Below are 26,569 nucleotides of genomic sequence, written 5' to 3'. Positions count from 1 at the left end.
TTTTTCTTCATGTATTTCTAAGCTTCCCTGGTATTATTCAGTGAATTTATATAGATTTGAAACAAAATTACGAGTAAAACTTATTTAGTATGAACGGATATAGCGAATGTATGGATATAACGATGTTTTCAGCAATCCCTGACAAAATTCTTAACTGCATGCTCCTTGTAAAATTTTACAAATATGACGAACTTGAATATAGTGAATGAATGGCTATAGCGAACTGAATTGTCTCCCTTAGAAGCTAAATATAATAAAATTGACAACTTTTGTAGCGAATTTTGAAAGATTAATTTTTAGAATATTGAACTGATAACAATTTTGTAAGTATAAATATTTGAAACTCAATTCATTCAAAAACTTTTGAAATCCAAGATCTAGATATATTTTATATTTTAAACTTCCCTAATAGCACAGTTGGTAGTCATGCTTGAAGGAAAAAAATTGATACAATGAATTAGTTATTTATACTTTTTACAAATTCGTTATATGGATATTATGTATTACGGGTATAGCAAAGTAAATTTGCAGGTCCCCAGAACTTCACTTTAACCGAGTTTTGCTGTAATGCTCTAAATTAGAATTTATAATTTTGAAATTCTTAGTACAGTTTTTGAGATCTCAAACATTGACACACTTTTCTTGAACTGTGTTTCAATTTAATAAAGTATTAGGCAACGAAGCATAAAAAAACATTGATTTTAAAGTTTTGAAATATTAATGAATATTAAATTATAAAAAAAAATATTCCATCTGTTGAAAGTCTGGAAAAAAATAAAAACCACCAGGAAATGACTTATTTTCAAATCAATAAAAGAAAAAGAAAAATTTAGTAGATGTATAATCATTAAGGTTTTACATTGAATAGAATAAATATTTAATGAGCTAACATTTCCTGTACATTTGATAATCTAGTGCTAACAGTAGAAGATCATGTTTCTAGCTAGTTTGGGGTATCCTAGGCTTGCAATCCTCCCCTTAAGTGTTTGTACACACTAATAATCATGCAAAGTCACCTAGAAAATCATATCATTACCTGTAAAATGTCCACACACTTAAAGATTTAACCGTGGAATTTCAGTTTTGATAGAATTGGACTGAAAATGCTGGTGCTTATGTTTCTCTTCTTTTAAAATCTTTTGTGATTGAAGTTTTCATTTCAAGATTTATCTTCTAAGATGAAATTTCAGTATTTTTACAATAAATATATGCAAGGTACATTTACTTATTTGTTTAAGGCTTGTAAATTTAACTTTTAAAGTATGAAGATGTTTTGTGCTATTTTTAAAATCTATCCTGGACATTTTCTCAGTCTTCAATATGAGTTGTCTTATTCATATTGAAAGACCACTTACCTAGTTTGGTTAAACTCAGCCTAGATCTCAGACATTTTTAAGTATGGGTATAAAGTGCAAACTGATTTCGTTCTCCTTTGTGAAGTAAGGAAAGGATAGATGGAAGAACTTTTTCTTAACATTTGACAGATCATCAATTTTCTGCAAAATCTTAGATGTTTTATTGCAACTTAAAGACAGGTTTCAAGTTTTTTTGGTTTTACAAATAAATGAAGGGAGGTCAGTGGGCTGATAGGATCAGGGTATTTGTATTGTAACAGAATGTTTCAAATTATAACTAAGCTGAGAGAAGAAATAATAAAATTGTCTCAGTTGTCAGACCGCTACTGTTAGATGTGTGATAAGCAATTGAAATTGCTGTTCTCAGGTGTTGAGACAATTACCTCTGACAAGCTGAAATTTAGCAAAAAGAATCCCATGTGGATCCAAAGTTCACAATGGTCAATGGAATTTTCAAATTTGAGTAGAAAATTGTACTTATATTAGATTTATCCATGACAAACCTAGATGTCTTGCTGGTGTCTTGGGGTTTTGCTGCTTAATTAGGTGTTTCATGTCTGCAGGGGAAATTTCAAGACAGAATGTATACTTGTCATGGCTCTAATTCTAAAATCAATAAAATGCTGGTTTATAGTTCTCTTTTTTTTTTCCAGTGGAGTTGGACTGAAATGGGGGAAAAAATGTAGAAACCTCACTTTCTTGGGAAAACTGCTGTTGGAGAATTGAACTTAATTTTTAAAAGCTATGAAAATATTCAAAATTCAATAAATGGACTTAAAATTTTATTAAATAAAGTTTTTTTATTTAATTTAATTGAATGATAAGAAACATGGTTGATTTAGATTTCTTGGATTCTAATTGCAGTAATATCCCAAAATAGCTGAAGATCATTAATGAACCAAACTGAATGTTTAAAGTTATTCCCATCAAGTACCAGTCAATCAATCAAAGTCTTGATGTGCCTCAAAGATGCACTTTACAGCATATTTCTTTCAGGAGTTACTTCCCCAGAAAGACAGTGGATCAAAGGCCTGAATTTACTGAGAAAAAAGTTAACAACAGATTAGTCCACCTGCAACTTGTCCGTGATTTCTTACCCAAATAAGTGTTTCTTGACCTGTCAAAAGTTTGTTTGTTGTAGCGTAAATAATGTGTGGAAATTTCTAACCCTGAGTCAGGAAAGCTTTTAAATTAAGTGCCAGAGCATAATAAAATCCAAATCAAGTGTTTATTAACTTTCTTTGCACTGAAAATAAACAGATCATCATTGATTGTACATTTGGCAGGCCCCAAAAAATTTATAGAACATTTTAACATGAACGATTGGGAAGAATTTTATTGTCTGTACTTGAAATGGGAGTCTTTGAAGTACATTTTCTTCAAGGAAATGAATTGGGAATTTGCATGGGTATTTCAGGAATGGAAAGATACTAAGACTTAGTCAGAAGAAAACATTTTTTTCCATTGTATGGTTTATTTATTTTATGTGAAAATATGTCATGCATTTTCTATAAATTGTTTTGCATTTCCAGAAAAATAGCATGATGCATTAAGAATTTTTTTTTAGGACTTGGACAATGATGAATTGCTCCTTAGGATTTTCTGGAAAGTCTTGGAAAGAAAAATATATATTCTTTGAGTGATTTATATAAAAAATGGAGACACATTATGAAGCAGTAACCAATGTGTGGGTTTTGTGCAATATTTTTTTTCTTTGTTTGATTTGAAATGCACCAGATGGGATTGGTAATGCCTCTTGATAAATCTTTAACTAGTAAAATACTTGATGAGTGTCAAAGCTAATTTATATTTCAATATAGAATAATCTGAGGTTGTGTAACTCATTGGGAATCCCACCCAAAGTCAAGCCGGCAAAATGGAATCTATGATAAACTTCCTCTGATTTACAGTTGTTGTATTGTTCAGCTCCCAATCTGGATGTCACCAAAGTCACATTTATTTAGTTTTGGTCATGAATTATGTCCGAGCAGTTGCTGGGTTCTGCAGTTATTTGTGCTACAAAATAGGTTGTTAGTGGTAAGATTGATCCCCTGTACCCTTTAATATTGTCCAATATGCATTGCAGAATCCAATATTTTTCCTTGCAGTATGGTTTTACTCATGCTGATTGTCTAATGTAAGATCTTACTAAGACAGGCATACCATTATTCATAACTTGCCCCCATGCTGAGTTAGGATTCTTCCTGATGGGTTTGTATGGAAAAGAAAATGAGTATCTTTCATACATCATATGCATCTCTTGTTGACATGATATGTATTGGTATCTTTTTTTTCTCCACTGTGTATTCATTACTCATTAAGTAATTGTGTATTCAGCTGCCAGAGACAATCAGGGTCATTCTGAATGCTAGAAGTGGAAGAAAAAAAATCAATTTTCTTAAGCCATCTGAAAATACACAAAGCTGTGCTTAATCTCAGCTGGTAGCAAAATGTCACTTAAAATAATTGACCTTTTTTAGATGCGTAAATTGTGTGAATTTACTACATAGTAATTGGACGAGGAGTGTTCCCATCAATGTTATAATACATGTATGTGCTATTAGAAGTGACCTTTATAGAGGATTACATGAAATCATGTGTTTTCACAATGCCCCTCTTTCCTGTTCTTTTTGAGCATTGTTGCATCTGTTCATTACTTTGTGATAAAATAAGTTGACATTAAAGGTTGAAATGATATGATAGGGCAGGCTCTTCTTTTAGCAGACTTTCTCATCAAATGGGTGAATGACAAAATGTATGTTTTCATTTTTGATTATACTAAGTGATAAATCGAGATGCTGTGAAGTTTCTCACGTAATTTGCAGATAGTGGTTTCATGTAAATATAAAGGTGGAATCATGTAAAACATAAAGTTATCTCAAACTTATGCAGAGGAATTTGTATGCACATTTTTTATCCATACATATCAGTTGTATCTTATATGTTTGCATGAGGTTGAATCATCAAACAAGATTTCAGTGAACAAAGAGTACTTAAGTGTCCAAGACCTAAAAATAAAATGCAAAGTTTCAGCTGTTTGATTTAAACCTACCTCCTCCACTATAGTTGATGGTGGTGGGTGCAATAAATTTGTCTCTTCTGCACACATCCACTTCCTTCATGAGCAAGTAAAGGTCAAAGTGGCATTATTGTTCTATGTATTACTTGTAAATCATGCTCAAAAAAGTCAATTGAAATTTGGCTATGTTAAGAAGAAACACAACTCATTGAAAAATCACTTCAGATAAATTTTTATTTTAGATTGAGCAACAAATCCTTTGCTGTTATTTCTTTCATTAAAAAAGACAATGAAAAATCTTATTCTCTCTAGGAAATGGAAAGGCACTGTTGAACCTGGACTTTGCTATGAAAAACATCACCAAATACAAGGGAGAAAATGTTCGTATTCGCTGTGAAATTTCTGGAAATCCTCTGCCACGCTACAAGTGGTACAAAGATGATGTACTTATTGGAGAAAATGAGGACCGCATCAATAGTAAACTTACTCCCTGGGGAGCGAGGTATTCATCCTCTTTCATCTAAACTCCTTTTACTTTCTGAGATGCTTAGTACAAGTAAATTCTTTGTTTTAATTATGATGCCTGAAATGTTTTTCAGGGTTCATTGAATTTCAAATAAGAGAGATAACTCTAACTTGGATCATCGACTGTTATTGATCCTTATAAAATGTTCAAGTTAAAAAGCCATTTCTGTAAAGTTTTGCTCTAATTTTGTGCATTTTAATTGTGAATTTTATTTTTTTTTGTACACCTTATTGTTTTGAAAAAAAAAATTATGTGAGTGATGGAGGGGTAAGGAATTTGAATTTATTTGAAAGAAATATATGACAACAATTACAAAAAAGAAGAGTATTAAGTTTTACACGATGTTGGAAGTTTTTCCCCTTTAAAATTGTAGGAGAGACATAAGTCAGTCAATACTAGCTCAAACAACAAGAAAATGTTCTCTTTTTATTTTATTCTTGCATTTAGAATTTTCTTACTGAGATATTTAATAGCAAAGTACATCTGTGGATTACATCAGAGAAGTTTTTCATAGTCCAATATGTCTGCCAAGCAGATGTGGGTGACATTAAAATATCTCTATTTTTTTGCTGTTAAGCTTTGTGATACCTCTCCATCTTCAGAATAAATGCATCCAACATCATTGTGTAATAGAAAAAAAAAAGAAATGAATTTTAATGGGATTTTGAAATATGTTTTTATTAAACAAAAAGTGACACTAGACATAAGAACTTTTTATTTTATGCTGTCAGGTTGAAGATAGCCAATGCTGATGTGTTTGACAGTGGATGGTATATGTGTAAAGCCTCAAACAATGCGGGAGAGGTCAATACAACAGGATATCTACTGATTAAAAATGGTATGTTAATATTGTATAGTAGGACTTTTTTGATAGTTATTTCATAATACCCTGTCACTCTTGCACATTTCTACTACTTTAAGAAATCGTTACGCCACTTACTTCACAATTTATTATAATAAAAAAAGTGATCTGAAGAATTGTAATAAAAGTACAAGTAGACTTGGTGAAAGAAAAACAGTTCATTGTAGGTAAAAAAGATAATTTTTAACAGAAAGCTCTTTATAAATTTTGATGTATCTGACAGAGTATCCTCCTAAAGCTAAGAATGATGACAAAGGTCACGGACTGCCGGACATAATCCCTGACGACACAGAAATGTATGTATATAAAACTCGCTGTGAAAAAAACTGGTTCTCTGACATGGATTCTTTGTCCATTGTCAGAATTTTGTGTTAAAAAAAATTGAACTGAATTTAAAAGTTTTGCATAATTTACTATATTTAAACTTAGAATTACTTGCTGTATTGTAAAGCGATGAGAAATTGGGCAGAGAACCAGTTTTTTAGCGTACATGATCCACCTGTCATGACTGCATGTATGTAGATATGAAATAAGGGGGCAACACTTCAAAAATATACATTTATCATGAATGGGTGGAAAAGTTCTGATACATGAATATATTCCTTGGTATTTGATAATGAAATGTTATTTTAGACATTGCTTCATATGCCCAGTAGGGGACATCAAACTGTATTGAAAAATTGATCACTATCAATCAAAATTTTTATCTTATTTCTACATTCTTCATCAAAGTACTCATTCACGTAGATTGATAAGTGAATTTGTTAGCATTTTGATAAAAAATGTACAGAAAGCAAATGTTGCTACGATATTGCTAAGAGAGAAATGATAATTGGACTGTTTTATGTTTTCTGATGTATATCTTTTTGGTGAGTGCATTTTCACACTTCTCAATAAACTGTATGTGATGTTAATGTTTTTACCTTGTGCCATGAATTGAGCTCATCAACAAGGTAGTAGTCAGAGCTAGGCTACTGATACTATCTACTGTAAGCTGAGTGACAGAGCCAAACTCAACACACACTTCAGCTTTTATTCCGTATCTAATTTTGGGGATAGAGGGGAATACTATAATATTGTCAATGGATTAAACTGATAGTCGTTAAAGTACAATTCTTACAGATTTATACGTATTTTATATTTTTTTGCTCTAAAACAAATTGGTTTTATTTGGTATAAAAATTCAATTCCTTTCTTTCAAAAGCTTTTCTGGGAAATACAATAAAGATGTATATGAGACGTGAGTATAGCTGTATCTTGCTTGGAGGTTGTATTCCTACATCCTTTTGTGCTTCATCTATAAGCTTTAGTCCAATATACCTGCATTTTGATGATACTTTCATTGAATTGCATTCTGCAAATCCTCCAACCTTAAGTGAAAGGGAGATAACTCTATTTTGCAAAATGAAATTGATAACAAAATATGTAATCGACATGCATTTGCCTTTTTATTGTGGCTTTTGTGTTATATTGTTGTCTGGAGTATTTAGCATTTTTTAATTTATTTTATTATTTTCAATACACTTATTTAAAAAAATGTTCAAAAAAAAGAACAACAAAAAAGATTGAAACAGTTTCTCCCAATTTCTCGCTATCCAGTAAATTTAATAATTACAGAAAACATAGTTTTTCTTCATCCAGTTATATAGAGGATAAGTTTAGCTTCCTTTTTAGCTCACCTGAGCTGAAAGCTCAAGTGAGCTTTTCTGATCACCCGTTGTCCGTGGTCCGTCCGTCCGTCTGTAAACTTTTCACATTTTCAACTTCTTCTCAAGAACCACTGGGCCAATTTTAACCAAACTTGGTACAAAGCATCCTTGGGTAAAGGGAAATTTAAATTGTTAAAATCAAGGGCCAAGACCCCTTCCAAGGGGAGATAATCAAGAAAATTTAAAAATAGGGTGGGGTCATTAAAAAATCTTCTTCTCAAGAACCACTGGGCCAGAAAAGCTGAAACTTGTGTGGAAGCATCCTTGGGTAGTGTAGATTCTAAATTGTGTAAGACATGACCCCCGGGGGTAGGGCGGGCCACAATAGGGAATCCAAGTTTTACATAGAAATATATAGGAAAAAACTTTAAAAATCTTCTTCTCAACAACCACTGGGCCAGAAAAGCTGAAACTTATTTTGAAGTATCCTGGGGTAGTGTAGATTCTAAATTGTTCAAATCATGACCCCCTGGGGTAGGGCGGGGCCACAATAGGGAATCCAAGTTTTACATAGAAATATATAGTTTAAAAATCTTCTTCTCAAGAACCACTGGACCAGAAATATATATGAAAGCAAAAAACTCATGACCCCTGGGGGTAACAATAGGGAATCCAATTTTTACATAGAAATATATAGGAAAAAACTTTTAAAAATCTTCTCAAGAACCACTGGGCCAGAAAAGCCAAAACTTATGTGGAAGCATCCTTGGGTAGTGTAGATTCTAAATTGTTCAAATCATGACCCCTGGGGGAAGGGTGGGGACACAATAGGGAATCCAAATTTTACATAGAAATATATAGGAAAAATCTTTGAAAATCTTCTTCTCAAGAACCATTGGGCCAGAAAAGCTGAAACTTATATGAAAGCATCTTGGGGTAGTGTAGATTATAAATTATCCAAATCATGACCCCTGGTGGGAGGAAATCTGTTAAAGAACAGCATGGCCAAAGTTTCTCAGGTGAGCGATGTGGCCCATGGGCCTCTTGTTTATGAATGTAGAGATAACATACAAAATATGCTTCTAAGTAGCTTGCTTGATGGTGGGGAAAACTTCATTTTAGGTGTGTTTGTGTGTAGTGTCTACTAAGTCTTGTGCCTTTGTGTGTTTTTTTTTCTATCATTCCTCCTCTCCATTATATCTATATAAGTGTGTGTGTGTATTTTTATTTGGACAACTGTATATTATAATTTATTACATTTTCAACATTGATATAGTTTAATTTATCAGTGAAATAAATGCATGTGATATATTTTCAATGTATGAAAAAATATCAAATGTGCCGCAAAATTGGAAGAAAAAAATTCCATTCACAAAGAGTGCAATAAAACAATACTACATTTACCTACCCTATGGTAAGATTGTAGTGAGAGTTACACTTCTGACACTACTTTACAAAAAGACAATTAAGGCAAAAAGAAAATCCATGAAAATGTAATAAATAGAAAGTTCAATGTTTGAAGTTGATTATTTAGAATTATTTTCTCTCTCAAGACATGATTTTCGAAATTATTCACTCATGCTTTGCAGTCTTAAAGATTTAAAAAAAGACTTGTTCCATTCGTGAAATAATTCCATAATCAACTACCAAACATTGAATATCCTTTATGTATCTTTCCTTCACTAACAAATGATAGTGCTTTTTTATCTCATAATCATCAAGTATCTGTATTTATTCATTTTGAGCAATACATTTTTTTTCAAAGAGTAAAAATATCAGGAAGAAAAGCAAAATTAACAAAATTTAAGCTAGAATAAAGTAATTTTGATTTGCATACTCTGAGAACTTACATTACATCCAGCAAGACTTTTTCCTCTTTTCTTCTTTCGTGTGTTCTTTGTAGCATAAAAAGGCAAATGTATTTTTAATTGGCTTTTTAACACGGTATATTGTACTCAGAAAATATATATGCCCTTCAGTATAAGGTAGTGATATAAAAAAAATTCTATAATGCAAGCACATTTTGGGTCGCTGTTTTTCAGTGAATATATACGATAGCAAAGAAGGATGAATATAAAATGTTTTTTGTTTGAAAGAATGTGTATTCAAAACAACAATCGCAAAGAAAAACTAAATAAAATAAAAAGTTTTTAAAAAATATTTAAAGAAGGTCGAGGATTGAAAGTATATCTCATTTAAAAATGAAAAAGTTTAAGAATTATATTTCACTATGGGGCCAAAGAAGTTGCAATCTGCACTTACATGTGTAATAAATTGAGAATAGTTACTGACTGAATATGTCTAAAATTTTGTTGCCATTTTTTGATCACAGGTATCAGGAGAAAGACAAGAAATCCAAGGAAAGAGGGGATGGATTTTGTCAGACCTTTAGGGGAAACACCTGTGCCAAGTTCTTTGGCAATCAGAGCATCTATGTAACATCTGAATATTCACAAGGAATCAAAGAAAATAACTTTATCAGTACGTAAATGTATCATAGATAACATATCAACTGAAGTTAAAGATCAATTTGTTGCCAAGTTAATCTTAATTTTCCTTTGAAATATTGAATTGCCTGATTTTTTTATACACAGAATAAAAGATAAATTTATGAGCATCAAAGTAGATTTTGAAGACAATGTATTTTTCATTTCTTCCTTTCTTTAAAATGAATGTTTACTCTCTTCTTTAGATGCTCTAAAAAAATTTTATCTATTTTATATTGCATTACTTATTTTAAATGTTTCTGGACATCAAAAGGATGTAAATGATATTTTTTGGTAGATTTACCATAACTTTAAATCCTTTCAATACATTAAATTACTAGTTTTAAGTTGATTTGCCATAAGAACAATTTCTAATGATAAAATACCATTTTTAGGTGGCTTTACCATAATTGCATCTTCTAGTGAGATGTCTACCACTTGTCACCAGTACGCTATACCGTTTCTGTGTTACTATACATTCCCACCGTGTGACCACACATCAGACGAGCCTCGCCCGCGACAGGTGTGTCGTGACGAGTGTGAAGAACTAGAACAGAATATCTGTATCAAGGAATATAAACTGGGAATGATCCATCCAGAAATTGGTAAAGATTTCAACAGAAAGGAAATTTTTACTAAAAAATTCCAATATTCATTATTATGTGCTCACTGCTTATTACCTTAGTACATGTATGTTTACTAGTCTAATGTGTTTACCACTGATAAGTGATGCTTTATTGTCTTAGTCTACTGATAATTTGTTGATGCCTTGTGTTTCTAGGTAAGCAGCTTCTTCCTGTTTGTAAGGACTTGCCTCCCATAGGAACTCCAGAGGGAAACAACTGTGTAAGGATAGGAGTACCATCCCGGACAAAATCAGGTCAGACATTTGTAATAGGAACAGTGAGTGAAGTGATCAAGAGGTTGTCAAGAAATGAATTTCCCTGGCTTTATTTCCCTCTGTTCTGTATTGTCTTATGCATGAGGCTATGTATGTCTCTATTAATTTATTTCATATAGTGGACATGCATACAAATCCAGTACAAAGAGTAATTTTGTCTTTCTTTCTACAAAGTTAAGTAGCTACTGTATAAAGGGAAATTATTACTGCCCTCATGATCGCAGGGCATATTCAAAACTAAACAAAAATAAAGCGACAGAGTTATCTTTCTTTCTAACAGAACTTTGGCTGAAATGATATGAAATAACTGTGTAAATAGTATTTCAAACCACCAAGAGTAGAAAAAACACATTAAAAAAAAAATTAAAATAGTAGTAAACGTTTGACTTTCCATTTCTGGTCAAAATTTGTTCGAATTATGTACCGGAAGTGATATTTGAATACTAAACTACGAAACAAATGAGGTTAACTTTTTATTTTATCAAAAATACAATAAAATCGGCAATGTACCGCGCGGGCCTGGTTGAATGCCCTTGCATAGAAGCTTTGAATTATTTCTATATGGACTACTTTTTTAGGGGGGGGGGAGAACAATGTATAAATTTTTGTGTATTTTTAGCATTAAGTATTATAGTGTTTTATCAATAGGCTCTCTCACCTCTGATCTACTTTGGGAACACAACCTAACAAATGCACACATAAAACATTTGTAGAATATTTTGTTATGTCTGTTTTTCTTTTTACTATGTGGTCATGCATCTTGATAGAAAATAATTGTGTCCATGTTTAAGCTGTTCTTTGTCATGATATGTCTTAAATTGTTGCTTTCTAACAGTCAGTGCTTACTATGATGTTGTTAATTAACAGTGTGGTATGGACAAAACGAAGGCAATCAAATCCATGGTGGATATGATATCCCAGGTAAGTGTTATCTGTTCTATAGTTTTTAGAGACAAATATGATATAATTTTCTTTGTAATGGACTTTATAGGGTAGAAGATATGTGCAAGTTTGCATGGATTTTTAGTAACATTTACTATATATAAACAAATTCTTCTTCCATGGCAGTTTTAATTATATAGACCATTTGTAGCTAGAGCACATCAATAGTGATACAGAGGTTCCAGGTTCAAGTCCAGCCATATTTTCATATACTTTCTTTATGCATTCCCCCTTTTCTACTACAGTCTAAAAGAAAATAGACAGTGCAGTGATGAATTTTGAATAAAACTAGTTTCAAAAGTTCTTAATTATAAGATATTGTAAAAAAAAAAAAATTCTATTTCAGAGCGCAGTTGTTATACGGGGAAGGGAGAATACTACAAAGGAACTCACCATAGAACTCTGACAGGGAAAACGTGTGTCAACTGGCAAAACAATCCAAAGTTCCCAGACCATAAATTACTGGGTGAGAATACACTAAGATGATTCAGGATTTATCACATCTCTTCTTATATTGAAAGAAACATCTTATATATATATAAAGAAAAAGAAATTTCTTTGTTCATTTTTAGTAAAGTGTAAGAAGTGACTGGGTTAAACAGGTTTAAACAAAATCATGGAATTCATTATACAGCATTAAAAATTTTCTAAAAATTTTATTAATTAAAATAAGAATGATAGATAAATTAAACCGTAAAAAAGAAAAAATCCATTCAAATATTCTTACAGGAAACCACAACCAATGCAGAAATCCTAATCACGACCCGAGAGGTCCCTGGTGCTATATTGACCATAACTTTAGGCACAATGAAACCTGTGAAATCCCACGCTGCAGTAAGTGTAAATCTGATGTTTAAATTAAATGAATTATACATATCTTGTGAAGACAAGACTGAAGTATGTAATACGTATGCTACTTTAAAGCTTATATCTTTAGGGGTCTGTTGTGTATCTGTCCTTATTTGAGAAAAATGTGTATTAGTATGATGGCATTGAATCTTCATATTGTTTTTCTACAACCTGATTCTGCAAAACATTTTTGGAACAAATATGTACAACATAACATACATACACACAAGGACTTTGCAAAGCAGAGCATACCCATTTAAAAGAGGACTTCAATCCCAATGTAAATTACTGCCATTACAAAAGATAATCACCGAATATATCTATATCCCCTCCAAAAATAAAATAATGGATTGCCCTTGGTTATGATATTTCCATTGATTTGATTGGTAACGGTTTTCTCTTCCAGCCAGTGGAGCTGAGCCTGTCAACAAACTAATGTACATTCTGGTGCCAGGGATAATTGTTCCATTGGCTCTCATCATCCTAATCGCTGTTGTCTGTCTGTGTCAGAAAAAGAATGAAAAGGGTGCTAATAGCAAGGGAACAAACTCTTCCCAGAATTCCACTGTGGAAACTGTGCCATTAACTGGAAAAAATCCAGGATGCAGAATAAGAGAATTCCCATTGTCCTCTATAAGATTCCTACAAGAACTGGGCGAAGGAGCATTCGGAAAAGTGTACAAAGGAGAAGTGATGGGATTATATGGGGATAGTACTGTGTCCAAAGTTGCCATTAAAACTCTGAAGGAAAATGCCTCGCCAAAAGTCAAGAATGACTTCCGAAGGGAAGTGGATCTGATGACCGAACTTCGCCATCCTAACATTGTGTGTTTGTTGGGAGTTTCGATGAAGCAAGAACCCATGTGTATGTTGTTTGAATTCATGCCCTATGGAGATTTACATGAGTATCTTCTCACTCACTCACCAAATTCTGACATGTCTAGTGTGGATGATGAAAGTGGCAAAAGAATCATTCTGGAATATCCAGAAATGTTGTTCATTGCAATTCAAATTGCAGCAGGAATGGAGTATCTTGCAAGTCACCATTTTGTTCACCGAGATCTTGCAGCCAGGAACATCCTGGTGGGAGATAATTTATCAGTGAAGATTTCAGACTTTGGTTTATCCAGAGACATATACTCATCAGACTATTACCGTGTGCAGAGTAAATCCTTGCTACCTGTTAGGTGGATGCCTTTGGAGGCTATTTTGTATGGAAAGTTCACCACAGAAAGTGATATGTGGTCTTATGGAGTGGTTCTGTGGGAAATTTTCAGTTATGGACTCCAGCCTTACTATGGCTACACTAACCAAGAAGTGATAGATGTAGTAAGATCTCGCCAAATCCTACCCAATCCTGAGGATTGCCCCCCTCGCATGTATGGCCTCATGGTTGAATGCTGGCATGAAAACCCAACAAGGAGGCCAACATTTAGAGAAATTCATGCTCGATTGCGTGCCTGGAAGACTGAAGTCCTCATGCAGAATCCTCACTGGAGCTTGAGTCAGACTCACTCAGCTCACAGTGGAAGTACTCACCAGAGCTCACAGAGTGGACCTAGTCACCACAGCAGTACTGGGCCCAGTAATACCACAGCATTGACGGGACTCACAGGAAGTAGTGGGGGGTCCGAGACCCCAGCCCAACATCCACAGGTCCAAATGATGGACCCTCGTTACACAGACTTACCAAGAGTGCATTACACCCCAGCTCAAGCTGGGCCCATCCAATCCCCAATGATGCAGTCCCCTGTCCCACCTAATTACCCACTGGCACATCCTCCCATTGGTAACCATCAGAAATTACAGCAACAACCCTTGTATCCAGTGGTAGGCCAAAATGGCCCTCAGAAAATCTCTCCTGCAGAATCTGTGGCTTCCAGTCACAAGTCGTCTGCTAGTTCTGGGTCACAGGACTCCACTGCAAACTACAAATTGGTTGGCCCTGGCACTATCCCACACACGCAGGTGTTGGGTATGAATAGTGTCCCCAATGGGTCAGCGGTGGTCAATGGACCATCAGACTGTCAGAGGTTCAATAACTTGATGGCACAAAATGTGTACATTCCTGACCAGAGGACGGCGGACTATCATGAGTGAACAGCAGTGCATTTTGTGGTGTAAACTTTTTTTGTACATTTATACTCACTGAATCAAAATTGTTGTGATGAACAGGAATAAACTGCAGTTCTAAACTGCACCAGCTTCAGCAGATGTTGATGCTATGTCTGTGTGCTTATAAACTTGTGAAAACCAAGAATCTGTAATTAAGAGTCATTCTGTTGTTCATTGCCAGACACAAATTTTGTAGAAGCATAGCATTTGCAAGATCCATGGACACCAATAGGCATTTTTTGAAAGCCAGACATTATATGTGTAATTTAATGTCTTTCTTCTGTTGTGTTGTCAGTATTGTTTGACATTATACATAATTTCAGGTGTTTTGTCAATACTGACTAAACAACTGACATTATAGATAATTTAATGTCTTTCTAGTATTTTTCAGTATTTTTTTAAAGGAAAACAATGGGTATTTGTGTTTGTCTGAATGTTTCTTTGAAGATATACCAAAGCAAATAATTTTTCTAGTCATAGCCTTAAGATATTGAGGCACTCTGCATAATTATACTACTGTGAAAATTGTTAAGGATGTAGTATTTGTTCTAAAAAAAAATTGCATTCTTTTGTACTTGTCAATTATGTGAAATTTGTTGATGGGTCCAGTAGAGAGATTGGTCAAAGTGCCATGAACTGTTGAATATTTTTCTTGCCATTATTTTTATGGAATTTAAACCAATATTTTATACAAGCAACTTAAATCTTCAAATGTAATAACTAAAGGTAGACCAGCATGTCTGATGACTCGGAGTAAATGATTTTTCAAATTAATTGCTGATATTTTTTTTCCCGGAGATTCCCACAAACAGCAAGCATTTTTAAACAATTTATTTTGTCGTTTTTACTGCAGAATCACTTAAAATCTCCACTTTCTTGTCATAATGTAACATTTAACAATATTTTAATTCGAAATTCTGAGATAAATGGGAATCAAACATGAGTGGCAACAGAAATATCTGTAAATTTATGTATTATATATAATAAAGGATCCTCTTTCCAAATTTCTATCAGTTTTAGTCAGCATATTTTAAACCTGCAAGCATCAAATTCTGTTTATCATTAGACTTTATAAATCTGGGTGCTTAGTTTACATTCAGACTGAATCTGTATAGTTGTTATGAGACCGATTTTGAGTGTGGAAGTGGAGTGAGCAAGGGAGAGGAGACAAACATGACAAAATTAAGGGTATTTTTCAATGGTGCTTATGTCAATGTTGTTGTCATGGTAACCATTATATATATTTAAACATAAATCTTCTAAGCTTGTATTGAGGAAGGATTTAATTCAATGTCTGTTGTGACTTAAAAACTGGGAGTCTAGTGTCCGTCCATATTGCAATTTTTTCATTTCTTTACAAACGATTAAATTTATTCAGAAAGTAATTCACCTATCAATGGCTATTGATTTTCGTAAAAACTTTGTAGTGTGTAGATTGATTCTGTTGAAATCCTTTAAAAACTTGCCAAATAAAATCCAAATATATTACAATGCTAAAAATGATGTCTTCAGTTTAGTCATTATAAAAATTTTACATAGTCTTGGTTTTTCTAACGAACTGCAAAATTATTAAAAGTAACAATTTAGGTAATGTTTTAATTGCTAGTGTTAGATCTATGTTTAAGTTCACACAAAGAATTTATATGTCAGGTCACAAGAAAAATATAATGGATTGCCAAAGAAAATTTAATGCTTCAAGTACCATGCTACTAAAGTTATCTCCCATGATACTGATTTCTTGTCAATATGCATTCTAAAACTGTACAATATTCTGCGTCTCTTCTGATGTCACGTAAATTCATTTTTTTGTTTGTGTGTTGTAAAATGGTTTTTAGCATACATTTCATATAAAATGGAAACTGAACACATGATGATATCATAATAAATCACCAGACAATCAAAGGTATTTACCAAATGCTAGACTCAGCCATTATCACCACTGTGAGGAATTATAAATTCTGTTGAATGTATCTTTAGTCTATGTTTGAAGAAGTGCAACATAAAAACGTGTATAATTCTGTATTCTGATTATTTTTTCAAATGGTGCATTATTTTATTGCTTTTGTAAGCTTCTCATAGACAAGTATACCAGATAGATGCTACATCCATCATTATATCTGTATATAGGTCATCCAGACATCAGCTATACTAGGTGCTAAATGTTAGCTTCTGTGGTTAGACTAGCTGAAGATTTTGTAACATTTTTCAATCAGCCCAAGCTGCCTATCTGCTGGCATGTTGAATGATAATGTATGCGAGATTTATCATTTTCACAGCCAAATAAAAATGTTTGATAATCTCATTACTGTTTTGTGTTTATACTGTGCAAGAAGGACATGATAAGGAGGTAATAGTGAGTATCATTCAAGTAGCAGCATGCAACTCAATATAAAATAAGTCAACTTTGAATGAAATTTTATCTCTTTATTTCAATCATAAGTAAAATAACAATTACGTTGCTAATTGATCCATAAAGAAATATCAGTGTAGAAAATTCATCAGTCAGTCAAAATATGAAGTGCATATGTGCAAGAACAATTGGTAGACATTTGATCAAGATTCGGAATGCATTTGTTCTTGTAAAGTTTTATTTAGTCTGGTCCCCATGCATAAATACTGACAGTAGTCACAGTACATTGAAATAAATAATGATGTATTTCCCTCAAAATGAACAAAAAATTATCCAGTTTGTTATACATGTAACATGGCTTCTTATTAATTGTTACATGAAAACAGTCGTAATTATGATTTAACTCTTTATAAATAATTAAGCTTTTATAAAAAGCATTTATATGCAATATTCAACAAAAAAAGTCTTGTACTTAAAGAAAGGAACTAATATACATAGTATAAGGAAAACAAATATCATATTATCTGATATGAGGTTTAACAGAAAAAACAAAACAAAAAATCAACTCAAAAAAATCCTTTCGATAATGAACTCAAAACATACACATGGAATGCAATGTAATGCTAGTATGTTGGCCGGAGCCTAAATCAAAAATAAATCTTTCATTGCAATGAAAAAGAATTTAAGGATTTTATAGAAATAATATTTGACATGCATGCATACAGCTGATGTTTCTTGCTATGTTATATCTTTTAAAGAGCAAAAATAAAATTTCACACATACACACTTATCTCCCTTACAAAATTTCCCCTTTTGTGGTAAAATGTTTGGGAAAATGAAACAAAAACACTTTAAAAAATTAATATACAAACTAAGATGAAGTTATGACTGATTAAGAGACTAATTACAGGTAAACTCAGAATTACTTACAAAAAAGGCAAAACATTCTCTAAAAATGACATAAAATGTTCCTAAAATTATCTTTCTCCTTCATTCATTTTCATTGCTTAATTTACAATGGTGGATGTTACCAAGGATGTCGCTTGGCAAAAGAAACTCGAAGTGAGGCTCCGCAGTGGGGACATTTAGGGTATGTCTTGATGTCCTTTGATGTCCAACAGGCACTTCTTATGGAATGAAAATATTATTTAAGCCCCAAAGGGCTTTAGGCACTGATACCTTATTACTTATATTTACATTTGTGACTTATTCATACTTTAAATTTGCCTGATTGTGACTTTTAACGTGTGAAATGCATTATTTTTCAAACCCACTTCGACCGTTTACCTGAAAATATTATTTATAAAAACGCTTGCTTTCAGTTTATGTAAAGGAAAACATTTGCAAAAATTATTCAGTTTCAAAAAGTAAAATTAATTTGTTGCAACTTGAAATATATTTTTGTGAATATGATATTTAGGATAGATATACTTTAAATGATCAAGCCAGCCCTGGCAATGTTTTGGGGATATTTAATGATACAACTGTAATAGGAGATGGTGAAAAAAGCTATAAAGAAGAGTTGAATCTCATTTCCAGTAATCTCCATACCAATAATCCAGTACCTTCACTTACAGTGCAATGGATAAAATTTGCTTAGGAACAAGCATTTAAATTAGAGATGTTCAAATGTCCATGTGCTTCATGAACTATGATGGCAGAGATTTAAATTATACAATTTCAAAAGTCTTGTAGTAAAGAAGAGGGAAATAGTCTCACCTGATTCCACAAGCATTACAGAGGGGTGTTCCATCATCAGCGTCTCTCCAGAGGGGGGTTCTATGGGTCCCACAGGAGGCACAGATCTTACCTGTAATATTGTTCAACAATGGTCATAATACTTTTAACAAGATGCAACATAATGGAGATGATGAACCAGAAAAGAATTTAAGTGTATTTATTAATAAACCAGAAGTCTCTGTCGAGACTGTAGCTCTACTGGTTTGTACTTATCAAAAACCATTGCACTATTTTATGTATCTTTGTGTAGTCTACTTGTGTGCCAACCTATTTTGAAATCAAACTAGAACTGTAGAAGGAGTAGCGTTTTTAAGGAATTTCACAGAAAATTACCGTTAATCGAAATCAGAAACAGATGCACTATTCTATGTATCTTAGTGTAGTCTACTTGTGTGCCAAGTTATATTGAAATCAGACCAGAACTGTAGAAGGAGTAAAAGAATTTCACAGAAAATTCTATTTTTAGTAACCATGGCAAAACCGTTGTTAAAAACTGATGCACTATTCTATGTATCTTTGTGTAGTCTACTTGTGTGCCAAGTTATATTGAATTCAGACCAAAACTGTAGAAGTGTTTTTAAGGAATTTCACAGAAAATTCTATTTTTAGTAACCATGGCAACACCGTTCAACAAAATCAAAAACCGATGCACTATTCTACGTATCTTAGTGTAGTCTACTTGTGTGCCAAGTTATATTGAAATCAGACCAAAACTGTAGAAGGAGTCTTTTAAAGGAATTTCACATAAAATTCTATTTTTAGTAACCATGGCAACAAAGTTCATCGAAATCAAAAACCGATGCACTATACTATGTATCTTAGTGTAGTCTACTTGTGTGCCAAGTTATATTGAAATCAGACCAAAACTGTAGAAGGAGTAGTGTTTTTAAAGAATTTCACAGAAAATTCTATTTTTAGTAACCATGAACACCGTTCATCAAAATTAGGTGTTTCTTTGTGTAGTCTAAAGTTATATTGAAATCAGACCAAAACTGTAGAAGGAGTAGCGTTTTTAAGGAATTTCACAGAAAATTCTATTTTTAGTAACCATGGCAACACCATTCATCGAAATCAAAAACTGATGCACTATTCTATGTATAGTGTATCCTTGTGTGCCAAGTTATATTGAAATCAGACCAAAACTGTAGAAGGAGTCGTTTTTAAGGAATTTCACAGAAAATTCTATTTTTAGTAACCATGGCAACACCGTTCATCGAAATCAAAAACTGATGCACTATTCTATGTCAGTGTAGTCTACTTGTGTGCCAAGTTATATTGAAAACAGACCAAAACTGTGGAATTTCACAGAAAATTCTATTTTTAGTAACCATGGCAACACCGTTCATCGAAATCAAAAACCGATGCACTATTCTATGTATCTTAATGTAGTCTACTTGTGTGCCAAGTAATATTGAAATCAGACTAAAAATGTAGGAGGATATATACGGTCAAACATAAGCTCTTCTGGTCTCTGACCAGTAGAGCTAAAAATGATGACAACAGCTTAAACTTAGAATAATCCTAAGTTTTAAAGCAATGCATGGTTCTAATCACAAATGTTGTAAGATAAACACAGTTTTGTAAGGGAAAACAGGTGTAAGATTTTTTGTGTATGGTGATACCCAGGCTCCCTGAACACCTCTGAACATCTGGCACTGACAAATGAACCTGCTTCACTAACTCTCTTTTAAATATGAATTTCATATACTTTCTATGCTTTTTTAGACCAATTTATTTAGATCATTACTTTGTCTTTACACAATTCAGAAGATTGCAGGTGAAAAATATTCAGAAAATCACCCGAGTAATGGGTATCCTTTGGGAATGGAATTGTATTTTCCTCATCAGAGCCACTCACAGAGTCCGCGTTGGAGTAGGAACCACTGTGCTTCCGTTTTCTGCAGGGCTGCTGCTTGTAGATCTTTACATTACTGAAAATATATACAGTCAAATCTCATTATATTTTCTTGATGGGATGAACAATAAACTTAAAGAAATCTGAAGATTCAACATACCAAGTTTGAATTAAGGTTGAACTGGATTTCCTTCTGATTTTGACGTATTCATGGTATTCTAGATATTTATGTTTGAGATACCAAAGTTATGATATATGTAACCTATAACTTATACCATGTAGTAACATATGATATAATATATATACGGTATATGTAAAAATATTTTGTATACCTGTTGTTTTATGATATGGAAAACAGACTCATTTTTACCAATGTTTTCTATCTACTCACCTGAAATGAGCTGATAGAGTGAGACTACAGTTTTTATTCTTTATTTCTGTGTGCAGTATTACAGTGGCCCCTCTGAAGTTTGGATCCAATCTTTGGGCACTTTTGACCGGTATTTGAAGTTTCCTTGATCTTTTTACCCTCCTTTCCTGACCTTCTGAGGTCTTTGGAAATTCTCTATCTGTCATAGGTTTCTCCTCTTCCTCTTCTAAATCACTTTGAGTGTTTTGGGAATCAAAAACAGATTTCCATAAAACAGGTAAATATTTGGAGAGAGGTACCCTGCTCAGATTTTCTCTTTCATTTTGGCTGTTCTCCTTTGACCTTCCAGTATCAAATGACTCTAAGACATTGGTCATATCAACAAGAGGTTGTCGCAAAGGTAATGAAAGCTGGGGGTTATTCTGAAGGTATCTTGAAGGAACATCAGAACTATTTGATTTCTCAGCCATGGGGAGTTGTAATATACTGCTTCCCAAATCTCTAATATTAACTGTAGGAAACTCATTGGGTTCCAACTTAATTGGTGGAAATTTGGCCACTGGGGGATTGACTTGCACATATTCACTTGCCACTTCTGTACTTGTTGCATATTCATATGGTTCTGTCTTTATGTTGCATGGATCCTGATTAACTGTTGAAAGATTTGTTGGTGGGAATTGAAGATGATCTAGCTGAAGTTTGGGGAAAACATTAGGCTTTGTTTCAGCAAAATCTGGAGGACTCTGACTGCTGAGTCTGAAAGAAAATACAATTTTATCTTAAGATTTTCTACATTGGATTTGTCTGCTTATCCTGTTGTGTAACCTGTCTATCCTATTGCCTAGTTATCTGTCCCACCGCCTACTTATCTGTCCCATTGCCTAGATATCTGTCCTGTCCCATTGCCTAGTTATCTGTCCCATTGCCTAGTCATCTGTCCCATTGCCTAGTTTTCTGTCCTACTGCCTAGTTATCTACCCCATTGCCTAGTTATCTGTCCTATTGCCTAGTTATCTGTCCCATTGCCTAGTTATCTGTCCCATTGCTTAGTTATTGGTCATATTGCCTAGATATCTGTCCTGTCCCATTGCCTAGTTATTTGTCCCACTGCCTAGTTATCTGTCCTCTTGCCTAGTTATCTGTCCTTTTGCCTAGTTATCTCTCCTATTGCCTAGTTAACTGTCCTCTTCCGTAGTTATCTGTCCTAGTTATCTGTCATATTGCCTTGTTATCTGTACTATTGCCTAGTTATCTGTCCCACTGCCTAGTTATCTGTCCCATTGCCTAGTTATCTGTCCCATTGCCTAGTTATCTGTCCCATTGCCTAGTTATCTGTCCCATTGCCTAGTTATCTGTCCTATTGCCTAGTTATCTGTCCCACTGTCATCTGTCTATTGCTTATTATCTGTCCCATTGCCTAGTTATCTGTCATATTGCCTAGTTATCTGTCCTATTGTCTAGTTATCTTTCCTATTGCCTAGTTATCTGTCTAGTTATTTGTCCTATTGCCTTGTTATCTTTCCCACTGCCTAGTTATCTGTCCCATTGCCTAATTATCTGTCATATTGCCTTGTTATCTGTCCTCTTGCCTAGTTATCTGTCCTATTGCCTAGTAATCTGTCCTATTGCCTAGTTATATGTCCTATTGCCTAGTTATCTGTCCTCACTATTGCCTTATCTGTCCTCTTGCCTTATTGTCCCATTATTATCTGTGTATTTAGTTATCTGTCCCACTGCCTATTTGCCTAGTTATCTGTCCATTGCCCAGTTATCTGTTTATATGCCTTATTGCATAGTTATCTGTCATATTGCTTAGTTATCTGTCCTATTGCCTAGTTATCTGCCTGTCCTATTGCCTAATTATTTGCCTGTCCCATTGCCTAGTTATCTGTCTTTTTGCCTAGTTATCTGTCATATTGCCTAGTTATCTGTCTTTTTGCCTTGTTATCTGTCTTATTGCCTAGTTATCTGGCTTATTGCCTAGTTATCTTTCCTATGGCCCAGTTATTTGTCTATCCTATTTTCTGTTCATCTGTCTGTCTTATAGTCTAGTTATTTGTCAGTCTACCTATCTTATTTGGTTTTTTGTCTGTCAGCCTGACTAATTATTTGTCTGTCTTATTGTGTAGTTATTACATGTACCTGCGTATTTAGTCTGTCTTATTGCACATTCATCTGTTTATACGTCTGTCTTATTCACTAGTCATCTGTTTATTGGTCTGTCTTATTCCCTAATTATCTGTCTGTATTCCTGTCTTAATTATTGACTAATTAAGCGGCTTAGTCCCCCTTCCTGATTTTTTTTTCAAATATATACATAATACACAATGAAATTTGGGGCTTATCTTTTTTGATTTAGCCCCTCCCTCTTTCAATTTGCTACCGACGCCCATGCATAGGAAAAATTTTTAAAATGGGGCTTAGATAAGGCTAGGGTAAATCAATTCATATTAATTAATAACAAATTAATGCTCTCTATTTCTCAAATCTAAGTCTATAATTTTTGTTTTATACATATTTTTTCAAAGTGTGTTAAGTGTCTTCATGGTAAATAAAAAATGTTGATATACACTCTAAACGCAATTGGATTTTTTTTTTTAGAAATGCGTTGTATTTGTCCTAAATCCGGCGCACTTTGAAAAAAAAAACATTCAAAGTGTGTTGCCACATCGCAAGTTCGAATCCCATAGAATACCCATCCCTCGGATTAGATCCCATGTTGCAGTAGGTACTGGCCCTGAGTGCCAAATGCTAAGATCTAAAGCAACCTTCGATCTAAAAGTGAACTCAATTTGAGTGAAAAATCCTCGAAAAGAACATATAACAAACAGACAGACAAACAAACAAATCCTGTATTTCTTTTAGTTAACTGTCTGTCTACGTGTTTTCGTCGTTTTGTCTAATTACCTAATTACCTGTTTATCTGTCTCTCTCATATATAGTCTACTAATCTGTCTACCCTTTTTTTAAGTATCTGTCTGTTTGCCTGATCTTATTAACAATGTTTAACTTTAAAAAACTCGAAATTTCAGTAATTTTGATTAAACATTGAGCATTCACGTAGGTTTAGATATTTCTATTAGAAACAATTCCTCACCGATATAGAAAAAAGTGTTTATTTAAGGGACTGTCGTAACTCATACCCGCCAAAAAAAGGCACGTTTTTTTTTTACTTTTTTTATTTTTTTAAATAAATTATTTTGATTTGCTGAATTAAGTGATTTTCCTTTAGTAATATGTGGTGACCAACGAACGCAATTCCCGTGTTAATGAAATGAGGTACCCAGTATTCGTAACTCCGGGTGTGTCCAAACGATTACAATTACCTGGAATGAGCGTGCTGATCCCCGAACCACGTGTGACGAAGTGAGTAGTTGTAAGTGTAATCTTGTAGATACGCCCTGATTGGAGTCACCTCCGGGAAATCGCTCAAGATGTCTTGTAACTTCTCACTCCCTGCCATTTCGAATCCGAAATCACACCATCTTCGTGGCGATGAAAGCATTGAATGAATACAATCAAACGCGATGAATGGGCTTTGGATCACAGTTTATTCATATGCTAATTCTAGTGTTCGTGGTATGGAGGAAGTGTTCCAAAAATAGGTTATTCATGCTTCAGCGATTCTTTCGAACCTACATGTTGTTTCTATAAATGCCAATTTCGTCAACTAAAAAGTAGGGGGAATGGGTTTTATTTCGAAATCTTTTTACATATTGTGAAATGAAAACCAGAATAGTACGGGTAGATATTGAATGAGATTCCAGCGTTAGGTCTTGTTGGATAAATCGAACACCCTTACTGTACATGTAGTCCTAAGTTCTCACAAATAATCACCAGTGCAGCCAACTTAATTACCATCAATGCTAATCGCAGAATTGAAATTGAAATTCTGGTAGATGATAATGTTTATCAAAACAAGGTGTTGCCATTCACTTTTCAAGTACCAGCATTACCTATTCGCGTTATGGTTTATATGATTAAAGGCAAAGTGCATGGACCACTGTTAATTTATAATTAATTCTACTGTTTTAAGAGACTGGTAGAAAGCCTCCCCGTAGTATACTAATGTTCCCATGTTTTTATACCCTGCTTGAAAAGTGAGAGGTAATATAGTGCTCGGGATGCCGTCCGTTTGTATGTGCGTCCTTCTGTTACGCTTTGGGATACCCATCTCTTATCCTCACCTCCTCTACCTCTTATACTTCTGAATGAGACTTTCAGAAAATCTTTGTTACATTGTGCCTTCGTGCACCTCCTATTTTACTTTTTGATCTGACACTTATTTCGGGTCCCCCAGAGCAAAACATGGAATTTACCACTTTAATCAAATGGGAGGCGGGGGGTATCATTCAGTGAGCTCGGTGCATGCTCACAGCACCTCTAGTTTCTTTCTTTCTAACTTGTTTCATTTCATATAGAGAGTGGCTTCATTTAGAATGTGTTCAATATTGCTAAAAGTAGAACTTTGAGATATATACCCCGGAATACGTATACGAGGGGTTATCAAAAAGTTCGTGGACTAGCGTCATAAACTTAAAACCGCTTTAGGCACATCAATGAAATTTTAAATATCAAGTTAACACCATCTTTTCTATCTAAAGAATAAACCATCAATCATAAAATTTATTTTTAAATAAATAAGTAATGTTTTTATAAGCAATGGTATGTCCAGGCGGCGCAACCTCGAACACGACGTTTTTTCGACCTAAGTGTATCTGAGAAAAACTCTTCTGATATGATCATTTGACATCCAAAAATCCTGTTCATTCTGGTATGTGTCGGGACACAATTGTTCCATAAAATATAAAATTTTCACTTATTCTGGATATTCTATGAAATTTTATCGTAAATTTTACACGGAATGTCCAAACAAAGGAGGCCTTGAAAGTGACGTCAAAAGTGGGGAGGGGTTTCCGTTTCCAACATTCTCTGAAGTTTTGCCACAGAAAATACTGATATAGACCAAAAATATGTTGAAACTGGCTAGGAAGAAATAATATGCATCCAGAATACTTGTCTTTTAATGTCAAAATAGATTCAGAGAGAAAAAGGATACACAGTTAAGGCCGATTTGCAGTCAAGGTGTGAAAAATCAATCACGTCAAAAAATGACGTTGATCATGTGTTGTAGATATTGAACAATATGCCAGCACAATCAAGCGCAGATCTCTCCCAATATATTAATCCATTTGGAATATTATATTCATTGAAGGCCACTGTTCATGACATTGTAAATTCATATAAACAAGGCGGGTTTAAATCCTTACTCAGCTCCAGGGAATCTCATCAAAAAAAGTGTATGAGGTAGAAGAAGCGGACATTGAAAAAACAATGACGTTATCGGACGTCATGAAAATAAACGACGACAGCGCCGGGTGATCATATAATGTCGTTTTCATTTTATAATAATTTGGCAAATAATGAACGTACCAGGCTAAATTTTTCAACATTTCTTTTTTTTTGTTTTGTTTTATGTCCTATATAAATTTTAAATGCACAGACTACATAGTTCTTATTTTATAGCCTCAGTCCACGAACTTTTTGATA

At 33.7% G+C, this 26,569-nt stretch overlaps 2 protein-coding genes across 7 annotated transcripts in view; one reads left to right on the top strand and one right to left on the bottom strand.

The window, feature by feature from the left end:
- Nucleotides 1-17,006, top strand: part of LOC134279365 (inactive tyrosine-protein kinase transmembrane receptor ROR1-like) — a 70,677-nt gene extending 53,671 nt beyond the window's left edge. For 3 of the 6 annotated variants that reach the window (XM_062761753.1, XM_062761755.1, XM_062761757.1), the window contains 11 exons: nucleotides 4,687-4,876; nucleotides 5,632-5,738; nucleotides 5,986-6,058; nucleotides 6,967-7,002; nucleotides 9,744-9,892; nucleotides 10,293-10,502; nucleotides 10,679-10,777; nucleotides 11,666-11,719; nucleotides 12,087-12,206; nucleotides 12,470-12,574; nucleotides 12,996-17,006. In XM_062761753.1, the coding sequence (XP_062617737.1) occupies nucleotides 4,687-4,876; nucleotides 5,632-5,738; nucleotides 5,986-6,058; nucleotides 6,967-7,002; nucleotides 9,744-9,892; nucleotides 10,293-10,502; nucleotides 10,679-10,777; nucleotides 11,666-11,719; nucleotides 12,087-12,206; nucleotides 12,470-12,574; nucleotides 12,996-14,689 (2,837 nt within the window). In that variant the 3' untranslated portion in view covers nucleotides 14,690-17,006. Of the gene's footprint in view, nucleotides 1-4,660; nucleotides 4,877-5,631; nucleotides 5,739-5,985; nucleotides 6,059-6,966; nucleotides 7,003-9,743; nucleotides 9,893-10,292; nucleotides 10,503-10,678; nucleotides 10,778-11,665; nucleotides 11,720-12,086; nucleotides 12,207-12,469; nucleotides 12,575-12,995 lie in introns of all 6 variants that reach the window. The other 3 variants (XM_062761759.1, XM_062761756.1, XM_062761758.1) reach the window with 3 other exon arrangements.
- Nucleotides 17,007-18,769: 1,763 nt separating this feature from the next.
- On the bottom strand, nucleotides 18,770-24,545 carry LOC134279369 (uncharacterized). Its single transcript, XM_062761765.1, has 4 exons — nucleotides 24,346-24,545; nucleotides 21,041-21,775; nucleotides 20,595-20,725; nucleotides 18,770-18,864 (listed from the first exon to the last, which is right to left on the bottom strand). Exons 1-4 carry the CDS (start codon nucleotides 24,522-24,524, stop codon nucleotides 18,770-18,772), a joined length of 1,140 nt encoding a protein of 379 aa, XP_062617749.1. The 5' UTR covers nucleotides 24,525-24,545.
- Nucleotides 24,546-26,569: the final 2,024 nt, after the last annotated feature.

Source organism: Saccostrea cucullata, unplaced genomic scaffold (genome assembly GCF_032062105.1).
Source record: "Saccostrea cucullata isolate Sc308-1 unplaced genomic scaffold, CSIRO_AGI_Scuc_v1 ctg82, whole genome shotgun sequence".
In the NCBI taxonomy this organism is placed as follows: domain Eukaryota; kingdom Metazoa; phylum Mollusca; class Bivalvia; order Ostreida; family Ostreidae; genus Saccostrea; species Saccostrea cuccullata.
The sequence above is the reverse complement of the archived record's forward strand: the minus strand, read 5'-3'. Positions and strand labels throughout refer to the sequence as shown.

Coding starts and splice junctions, on each gene's coding strand:
- LOC134279369 (XM_062761765.1), bottom strand. CDS start 24,524: ATGCTTTCATCGCCACGAAGATGGTGTGATTTCGGATTCGAAATGGCA. Junction 20,726..21,040: donor ACTCTATCAGCTCATTTCAG/GTGAGTAGATAG, acceptor ATATATTTTCAG/TAATGTAAAGATCTACAAGC. Junction 18,865..20,594: donor AAAGGATACCCATTACTCGG/GTGATTTTCTGA, acceptor ACAATATTACAG/GTAAGATCTGTGCCTCCTGT.